The 9,984-nt window shown below is 41.7% G+C and overlaps 1 protein-coding gene across 9 annotated transcripts in view; it reads left to right on the top strand.

Annotated features, from left to right (window-relative positions):
• Nucleotides 1–4,112: 4,112 nt before the first annotated feature.
• The window catches only part of LOC118368165 (fermitin family homolog 2), a 66,059-nt gene continuing 60,187 nt past the window's right edge, over nucleotides 4,113–9,984 (top strand). For 2 of the 9 annotated variants that reach the window (XM_052496722.1, XM_052496720.1), the window contains exons 1-2: nucleotides 4,113–4,444; nucleotides 6,057–6,214. In XM_052496722.1, coding sequence (XP_052352682.1) covers nucleotides 6,058–6,214 — 157 coding nt within the window. In that variant the 5' untranslated portion in view covers nucleotides 4,113–4,444; nucleotide 6,057. Of the gene's footprint in view, nucleotides 4,445–4,777; nucleotides 4,911–6,056; nucleotides 6,215–9,984 lie in introns of those variants that run through there. The other 7 variants (XM_035752001.2, XM_035751997.2, XM_035752004.2 and 4 more) reach the window with 5 other exon arrangements.

Raw genomic sequence — 9,984 nt, 5'->3', positions numbered from 1 at the left:
AGACCTCTGAAATCCTGAAGCTGCATTCAGATGGTCTGGCGCTAGCTGCTCACTATCTAAAAACACATCCCACACAGCATTTATTTTTTATATCAGCAGTTTTATAAGATGATGGATGCAGGATGATGAAATGTAACTAACCTCAAATGAATGTGTGTGCTGCTGACTGCACGTTGTCATTGTAGAGTTCCCTATATGTCTTGTGCTTTGTCTTTAAAATAAGTCTCAATTGAGTTGTCTAATAATCTGTATGGCACAAGCTAACTGTCCCAGTGGTCTCGTAGTCCACAGAATGGATTTATTTGAGTCGTTTTTAATGTAGATGCATGATGTGTATGAGAGTGGGACCTATTTTGTGAAGCGGACTTGGACCAGACTGCCTTGTAGAGGACCAGAGAACAACTTGAAGTGAAGGACAATAAGGGAAAAGTACTTGGAATTGTTCAGAGTGAAGGATGATGTTGGACCTTGCACATTCTCAATGGCTTAAAATTGCACAGTACCCCTTTTAGACATGGCTTGAAATTGCACAGTACCCCTTTTAGACATGGCTTGAAATTGCACAGTACCCTTTTTAGACATGGCTTGAAATTGCACACTACCCCTTTTAGACATGGCTTGAAATTGCTTTTGTGTGTTAGTGTTAAATGTCAATCACAGACAAAGGTGAAAGCTTCCTCGTTTCTGCCATCTAAATCAAGTTGTTTCCACATTGGGCAGTCATGCAACTATTCTCTCTTATAAAGGGTTTGAACACACCCTACCATGTTTTGAGTGTACTGATCAAGGACAGTTCAACTGATGTCTCTGCATGCTAAAATGATACAGGCTGGGTATTGGGGCAATTTACAATGATGGTTGGAGGATGTTTTGTTCGTGGGCTATCATACTTGTGGTCTATTATAGTTGCAACACATCAGGCCAGCTATCACAAGGTGAACCTCACTCAAATAGACAAGCACAGAATGTTAACTATGTTCGGAAATACATTGGCTAAAGAACTAGGGTTGTTTAAATGGTGTGCTGTGCATGTTCTGTTGTTTGTTCTGTTTTGAGAATGGTCTTGGGACTCTGTTATATTCTCTCACCATTCATCTCAGCTCCAAGCATCTAGTGAAGTCAAAGTGCGGTAGCTAGCTGGTCTATCCCAGAGTCACCCCTAGTTTAATGAGGGCTTTGGATGACCTTTGAACCCTAAGGGCTCATCTGTAAAACCAGTTGTGTTCTGTTGGGCACACCGTAGCAAAATGTTTTGCAACAGAATATAGATGGTATTCTTAGTTGACAAGTTCAGGTAGTACCTCTGTTGCACAAATGTTCCACCAACTGAACATGTTCCAGGGCTTTTGCCTTTCAGATAATGTCCACAGAATGAGAGGTACCATCATCTAGGAATGTCTGCATTGCCTGGGTCGACTGATTGAACAAAACCTGTTTCAATAAGACTGTTTAAAACTTATAAAACTAAAACACTTTTTAGTTTGATTTTGAAAGGATTTCTGCAGGAAAAGTGACTGTCCCAAGAGCTGGGCAATAACCCACCATGCCTGAAATGGATTAAAACTGCCATCTGAAACGCTCTTTACTTTTCATTTAAAAAAAAGACGTTTTATGTACAATGGCTTCTTTTATTCTGTATTCTTCTCCCATCTGCTGCTTCTGAAGTTGTTCTGTCATGTCCCAAGGATGACATCTGAGAGGAAGTGCTGACGTCTGGACCGTCTGGTCTGTCTGAATGAAAAGTGCTTAAATGTGTGGGAGGGAGGTCTGGGACGAGGCTGAGGGAGGAAGATATTCTCCAAATATTAAATGGGAAAGATTCGCTAGTTTCCATCTCCCGGTTTTGATGGAGAACAATAGTGCTATTTGTTTCCTTTGAACCGTACATCACATTCTTTCGTCGGCCCCACACATACTTTCCACCCACACCACAATAGATGATTCATAGTTAATGAATAGAGCTTTGTGTGATTGAAGATATGGACCTAACACGTTTTATGTATCTAATGTGGTACTGTAGTAGAATACAAATGCAGTTAAGCAATATCTGTAAAGCAGAGATGGGATTAGTTAAATTAAGTGAATGCAACAACAAAAAACTGCAATTCCCATTGTTCTAGGTTTGTCCACCAGATGGCATACCTCCCCATGTAGTAAAACAATGGCCCCCATTGACCAATCTGGTCATCACAGACCTCTCCAAGTCTATTTCCTCTCTCCATTAACAATGAGGCAATTAGCATGAGACAGTTACTCAGTTACTAGTTACTACTGATCAGGCCTGCAGTGGTCCTCATGTCTGAACTATTAGAGAGGATTTATAGGGTGATGTACTTGAGCTGCCCTTCTCTTAGCTTGTGCAGTACTAACTCCTAGTTAAATCACACGCAAATACCTTGGCAGTGAATTGTAAACTACTGTGTGTACACCATGCTATAATTCTGTAATATACTTTATAATTGTATGATTATATGTCCATGTCTAGGATGGTTTGGCGGAATACTGATTGTAGGCTGTATGTGATTTGTACAAAGTAACACATTTCTATTGGACAGTGCCATACCCACACAATTACAGATGCTGTTGTGAACTTCATTACAAGACACCGTACAAGTTCCTCATCAGTAATTAACTGTCTGGAATTGATTGAGACTATTTTAGTGACACCACCAGTGTTGTGTGAAAGCCAGACATTATACAGCGAAACCAGAGCAGGGCAAGCTCCACTCCACCTCAGTGTACCGTCTCTCTCCTCTCCTCTGCAACACCATTCCCAACTCCACTCTCATGCTCTCCCTGCATCTGACTCAAATGTTTACCCGGCAATTAAAACAGCCTTTATAAGGCAATGGGTCGGCTGCCAGACTCTAACGAGGGGGTCAGAGCAGCAAGAGAGAAAGGTTATACATTGTTTCAATGCAGACCATAGTCTGAGGCCCAAACTCCTTAGCTGGAGCTGGAGAGCTGACACTAGTGAGAGCAGAACACTGGAGGAGAGACAGAAACCCTGATGATTCATGCCTTACCGCCAACCACTTGGAGCAGGAGAGCGTGCTGCTGTAGAGAAGAGCAGATGCAATGGAAAAAAATGGTTCAATCTTTGCCAAACGAGCCATTTGTGTTGCTATGGCTTTGAATGCACATCAACAAAGCCAAACAAATGAGTAGTTTGGCTAAATATATAATTCTCTAGAGTGGTGGAGGCAGTGTGTGGATAGAAAAATCTGTACAATTCCACACATTGATGTGTATTTTATTTAGTTTACAATGACTAATAGCTACGACCCATGCACGCTCAACAGGGTATTCTTTCAAGGCTGAGGTTGTGGATCCATCAAAGAGGTTTGATTATTCTTCACTTCAGTCAGCCATAACTCATGCCTGTTGATCTGTCAAAGTGTATGCCTACAATCCACTCCTGATGTTGGTATTTTAATGATGTACCAGAAATGAAAATACAGGGAGAGAGATTCTCTTGTTATTTTATTTAGCTCAAGAAAAACAATGAACAGAAAGGATGTGTGGGTCTGATAAGAGGGTAGGACACCATTTAAGGAAAACAAGTGCAATGCATGCTATTTTAGTGTGTGTTTCATCAAAAGGAGTGATCAGCAGCTATATCCAAATCAGATATGTGGCTGCACACTGGACATTTTGTAACATCTTTACCAATGAGAGCATAATATTGCAAAGTATTTAAGACTAGTGGGCTCAGTCGCTGGATTTGATATAATGTAGATGGGGGCTTTAGAAGGTGTGTTCTGAATTAGTAATTGTGTGTAATTCCCTAGGCGGGGACCCCATAACGGTCCCCGGATGTACCACCGCAAACGCTATACTATTTCCATAAAAGGCATGCAGCAGCGGTTCTATGCGCTTGTTATCCCCTACCAAACTGTTGGATTTTCCACAATGGGTCAGTTTTGAATGAAAGCATGGAATAAAACACCACATACAAAAGCATAGTTTTAACTTCTCCATTGTATTTCTAAATAAGAGTGCGTGGTTGGGGACATCATTGAAACTCCAAGCCTAGGGGTTAGAAAAGATCTGCGAGAGTATAAAAAATGACATTGTACGTAATTTCCCGCGTCACACAAGTCCCCTTCCAATGAAAAATAATATAAGTATGGAAGGAGCAGGGGAATGACCGGGCGGGTAATGTTGGGAGAGAGGAACTGCTGAACCGTTTGAAAGGAAACGTCGATTGGAGCTGGAGCACTGAGTGACGTTATCTGGTGGGAAGAGGGAGGGAGAAAGAGAGACGGCTGGACTCCATTAGCTGAAGCCAGGAGGCACTTTGGGATACTTCAATTGGACGCGTTTTTTGGGATATTCTCTTTGAAAAGATCCAGATAGTCTACATTATTTAGAAAATCTGGTTGACTATCGAAACCTCGGAAGTTTAAGTGGCTTTTTGGATTTGGTTGGTGTATTTGAGAAGGTGAGTGGACACAACCGAATTAATTTAAGTCCTCAACTCAATAAATGTAGTTCTTTTTGCGCACTCTGCCGCTCGGGAATATGAAAACATGTATTTTTTTGTGCGCCAAATGCAGATAAGGCCTGCTATATCTGGTAAATAACGTATGATTCTAACTCCCCTTTACTCGTTCAAACGTATTAGTTTTGTTCATGTATGGACATAAAGTGAGTTACTCTGGCTGACCAGATTGGGTGCTCTCATGAGTTCTTGTATGGGGCTGCTTACGTAATCAACTTCATATTTGTCAGGATGTCTTTACCGTTAGAAAAAGCAGGTGAACACAGACGGGAGAATATTTTTATTGAATTTCAGTTTGCCATAATTTAGGCCGGTACCCTTTGTTCTTTTTTGGTTATCGATTAATTGCGTCCTTCACATGTAGCCTTAAAGGGGCAATCTGCAGTTGTTACATCAATTGTTTTTGGTATGTACCCATTGCTAATGTAATGCCTCGTGACCTTAGTTCAACTGTCGTACCCAATCAGAATCCTAAATATACGTTTGACTGTTTCCAAATATTGGAGTAAAACAATGTAAACGCATTGTATAGCCTCAACGTTGTTCAAACTATGTTGATATCATGGATGGTCAGTCCTTGCATCTCTAGTTATGTCTGAATTTGAGTGGTTACATTTCTCCAACCCCATCCCTCCAACCAGTTTTTTTTGTCGAATCTGGGGCGAGGATTTCGCCTTGTTTCAATTGCTGATTGCCGCTTTAAGACTTATTCATGACTCCAATTACATTGAGCCATTGGATGTCCCTTTAGCCTTGTGAGGCAAATGCCCCGACGCCTGCCCAAATGATCTGTCTAAACGCAAAATATGCCTCGCATGCAATACAGCTTGGAAACATTTGGAACTTAACTTGTATATCATTTTTCATATGCAACAGATACACTTACTGTCACAGTTCAGGAAAGTTACTACCGCCTGTATTTTGACAAACATGCCATCTGACCGCAAATGTGGAATGGTCCAATGGAAATGCGAGCGCAAGGTGAGAGAATGTCATATCTGAGGTAGTGAGTGAAAACAGCCGGGTGCGACTGCTAAATTGCGCACAGTAGGTGTTTTTAAAAAAAATATTATTTGTTGCCTAATTGAAAGTTAAGTTCCAAAGGTTTCCAAAACAGTATCGCTACCGCGGATTAATAACGTTTCTAAACGTTAATAAAACAACGTCGGGATTGTAGTTCACATGGCGCCAGCTATCCTCCATACCATCAGCAGAGAACCAAGGACCGGCTGTGAGCCACTTTGGCTTCTCAAGAGCTAATGAAGCCTTTGCGAGAGCCATATTCAAATGGCCTATAAGAAAACATGTAAAATATGAGTTATGATTCAAGAAACAGAAACTGTTGAAGTTATGGACAATCACAACATTTTATCAAAACACTGATTGGCTATGTTGGTCTGGGTCCTGTGCTTCCTCAAGTCACTTTCAGTCTGCATATGACAAACTTCACAAATGAATGGCAAACACAATTTTGATTGCATCTTTTTTTACCAGTTGAATGAAAGTATTTCTTTCTTGGGCAGTTTTTCCTAATTGTTGTGATTTGTGTAAGGATGGCGCTGGACGGTATACGGATGCCCGATGGCTGCTATGCGGACGGAACGTGGGAACTGAAGATGCACGTGACAGACCTCCACAGGGACGTGTCTCTGAGGGTCACCGGTGAGATCCACATCGGTGGGGTCATGCTCAAACTCGTGGAGAAACTCGGTAAGAGATGTTCAATGGTGTTGCACTCTTTCTTCCAGAAGAAGCTGGACATAAATGTGCTTATGTCCCTGCTTATGTCCCTTTTTTTTTGTAAATTCCCCATCTTATTAAGTATTGGAATGTAAACATTTGCATATTGATTTATGTCAATGTTTTATTTTGTGTTGATTTGTGCTTCTATTCAGATGACTAATTTCTACGACATTTGTTTTCCTTATGTGGTTGACCAAGGGGGAGGAAGGCCATAGTTGGTCATGAGGCAATGTTCTTTGGCCCCTGTCCCCTCTGACTCCCATCTGCAGCTGGGTTCTGTCTGTCAGTTATCTCGTCATATTTGTGAGGCAGTACATGTATTTTCTTTGCAACAGTTACTCAACTGACAACTGGAATGTGCCTTCATCTAAACCCCATTAACAGATAATAGCACCTCGTAACCGGTGAGCGACACAAACTAAACATACAGGCTTAAGTGGGAATTCAGAATCTATCTAGCCTGTAATGTTTTATGATATGGATATACTGGAACTTCTCACATTCTATCACATGATTAGCAACATCCAATGGAATTCTGCTGCCATTTTACAAGTTTCTGAGCAAGAGATTGAACAGAGTGGGAATGAACTCTGTTTCAGCATGTGGAACACTGGGTTGTTTCATGGTGAAAAACATCATGATGGCAGTGCAGTTTGGGACTTGACAGTGTCTTAGGTGGGTGAATACCCAACATTTCTCCATTGCACCATATTTTTTCCCCCTGGCCTACACATTTCCCTGTTTCAGCCCTTCTGTTAAAGCTCAGTATAATTTTGGCTTTTGTTCTCTGTGGTCGTATGTGCTGCATCTAAACCAGGCTCCCATGCAGCACTGCAGCTGCACCGTGTGGGGAAACGTCAGGGAGGCTCAGTTAACTGACTCGGATGTTTTTGGCTCCTTCAGTCAAAAGAACAAATCTTTTGACTCCGTTCATTCATTGGAGTCAGTTTTGCCCAGAGTACGCAGGACCCCCTGCCGGAGAACGATGAACTGAGAACTTTAGAGTCATGATTTTACAAGCCTCTCGTTCACCATAAGGGGTTTGTTGGAGCTGTCATTTGTGAATGAGACTTATAAAAAGGTGCTTTAAACTATGTACATGTGTTGATTGCTAGGCATACAAATAAGATGATTTCTTGATGCATTTGAAAGAAGATCTAGTTGTGGCCGAAATCTGACTATATTGTGAACGACTACTCTTGGCGGAATGCATTGCTTGACTGCTGTGAGGGTGATGAGCACAATATCGTCTGCGAACTGCAGCACCCCAATGGTTTGAGTTTGTTGAGCAAAGGCTGTGTGTATGTTTAGTTTTTTACAAAGCTGTGTCCCTCATAATATCCAATAATCTAATCATTACGTTCGTTCCTACTCCATGAGATCAATTATCAGTTTTAAATATGTATTTTCCTTCTCTGTGCTGTCGGCAGCATGATCGGTTTTCCTGCGTGCATATATGGCGGACAATTGTTGGTCGGAGCAAGTCTAAGAAGCCGCTGAGCCGGAGGAGCGCGTATTAATCCTGCTAGGATGGGCTATTTACAGATGGGCTATGTACAGGTTGAAGGCATGTATCAAACTCCCAGTTATCCAATCGTTTGTAATAAATGTGAAGGAATAGCTTACCAACGTATGGTGACCTAGATTGTCATTTCAGCACTGCTTTGATTGCTTTGAGACAAAGCAGGGACTTGTCTTGATAAATCAAGTTAAAAAAGTTCCTGTAGCTGCTATGGTTATCCTCAAACGGCCCCCATAGTTGGCATGTTGGTGTTTGGGTGCAACTTAGATGGCATGGGAACATTCAAATAGGTCTAGTCAGGTTGTTTTCCATTGTAATCATTAACCCAGTCTCCCTGCAGACTTGATACATGGCTACTCTATGTTGACCTTGTTGAAATACTGTACATATGACCAGTAGTGGTAATGAGATGAAGTAATGATCTAGTATTATCCACATTTAGAGTAAATCAACAACTTACACTGGATAGAGTGGGATCATGGGAGCCTCACATGATGAAACTAGTGTGACACTGGTGTATTGTGAGAAAAGGCACCACCTCTTTTATGTGTGTGCGCTTTCTCCCAGCTGTATGTGACCTCTTTTCATGCCTCCCGGTCTACCCACCTCTCACTGGTGACATCGTTGAGTACAGACTGAACTGCATTCAGGTGCTTTGGCCACATGTCGGCATATGGACTCTGATTGGTTGAATGATAGTCAGATGTTTGTCTTGGTGTAGGCAGGTTAATTTAGAGGGCATCCTTTTGAAGGTAGTCTGTCAACACGCATACACATGCCACGTACTTCTCGTACACAGACACACAGGATGTCCTGTCCCAGTCTCTCACAAAATCCCTTGTGATTCTGTTCATGTCTAATTGTGCAGGATGTGACATGCGCTGCATTGTCACACATACTGAGCGACGATTCCTCATGGTGGTTTCACAGCTACTGTTTACAGCCCACATTGAAAACACAACCCTTTACCAGCACAGTTCTCTTTTTGTAGGTTGGGTCATGCGTTAACATGTATAATGTATGTGTTCTGTCTGCCGTCCGTCAGTCCTCTCCATCCCCTACTATAAGCAGTGACTAACCCCTTTACATCAGAGGCTCAGATGGGGAACTAGTAACTACAGTACAGCATAATGGATTCAACTGTGAAATGCCAGGAAAGCACTTTGCCATTGATTAGTCTTCATTCACCCCCCCTGATCTGAGGAGTACGGTGTTTCAGGCTGCATGATTAAAAACCCTCCCCTCTGATCGCCCCCTCACTCACTACTTCACTTGTTTGTGTCTGCTAAAGTTGGACATTATTACATTGTTCTTATCCGAAGTGCTTCCTTTGAAAGCTTTTCTGTTGGAATCGAAGGGGAAACCAACATCTGACTAAACAACATTAGCTGTGGACTTTATTGGATGAAGATGGAACAATTGTCACACTGTATCAACCATTGTAGGATGTCTGAAATTCGGAGACTTTGGCTCACTATCAACTTCGGGTTCATCATCAAATATGGCTAAAATGGTCTGACTTGATTTCACACTCAAACATGAGATTTTGCTGCTGCGGTGACAGTTACCATTGCCACCATTGCCACCATTGCCGTCATCATCTTACTCAATTTCACACAGTAAACCATGATCATTTGCCACCTCCTGAGCAGTTTCCATTGCCTGGCATCACCTCATCTAATCCAAGGAGTTTCAGTAGCCTTTGTCATCCTAACAAATCCTAGTGAAGTATAAACGGTGCCTAGATTTTTTAAAAGTACGCCGTACCAGTCAAAAGTTTGGACACTTACTCATTCCAGGGGTTTTCTTTTTTGACTATTTTCTACATTGTAGAATAATAAGGAAGACATGGAATCACGTAGTAACCAAAAAAGGGTAATTCTTCAAATTTGCCACCCTTTCCCTCGATGACAGCTTTGCACACCCTTGGCATTCTCTCAACTAGCTTCATGAGGTAGTCACCAGGAATGCATTTCAATTAACAGGTGTGCCTTGTTAAAAGTTAATTTGTGGAATTTCTTTCCTTCTTAATGCGTTTGAGCCAATCAGTTGTGTTGTGACAATGTAGGGGTGGTGTACAGAAGAGACCTACTTGATAAAAGACCAAGTCCATATTATGGCAATAACAGCGCAAATAAGCAAAGATAAACGATAGTCCATCATTACTTTAAGACATGAAGGTCAGTCAATATAGAACATTTCAAGAACTCAAAGT

Source organism: Oncorhynchus keta, chromosome 35, assembly GCF_023373465.1.
Source record: "Oncorhynchus keta strain PuntledgeMale-10-30-2019 chromosome 35, Oket_V2, whole genome shotgun sequence".
NCBI classification, from domain to species: Eukaryota; Metazoa; Chordata; class Actinopteri; order Salmoniformes; family Salmonidae; genus Oncorhynchus; species Oncorhynchus keta.
The sequence above is the reverse complement of the archived record's forward strand: the minus strand, read 5'-3'. Positions and strand labels throughout refer to the sequence as shown.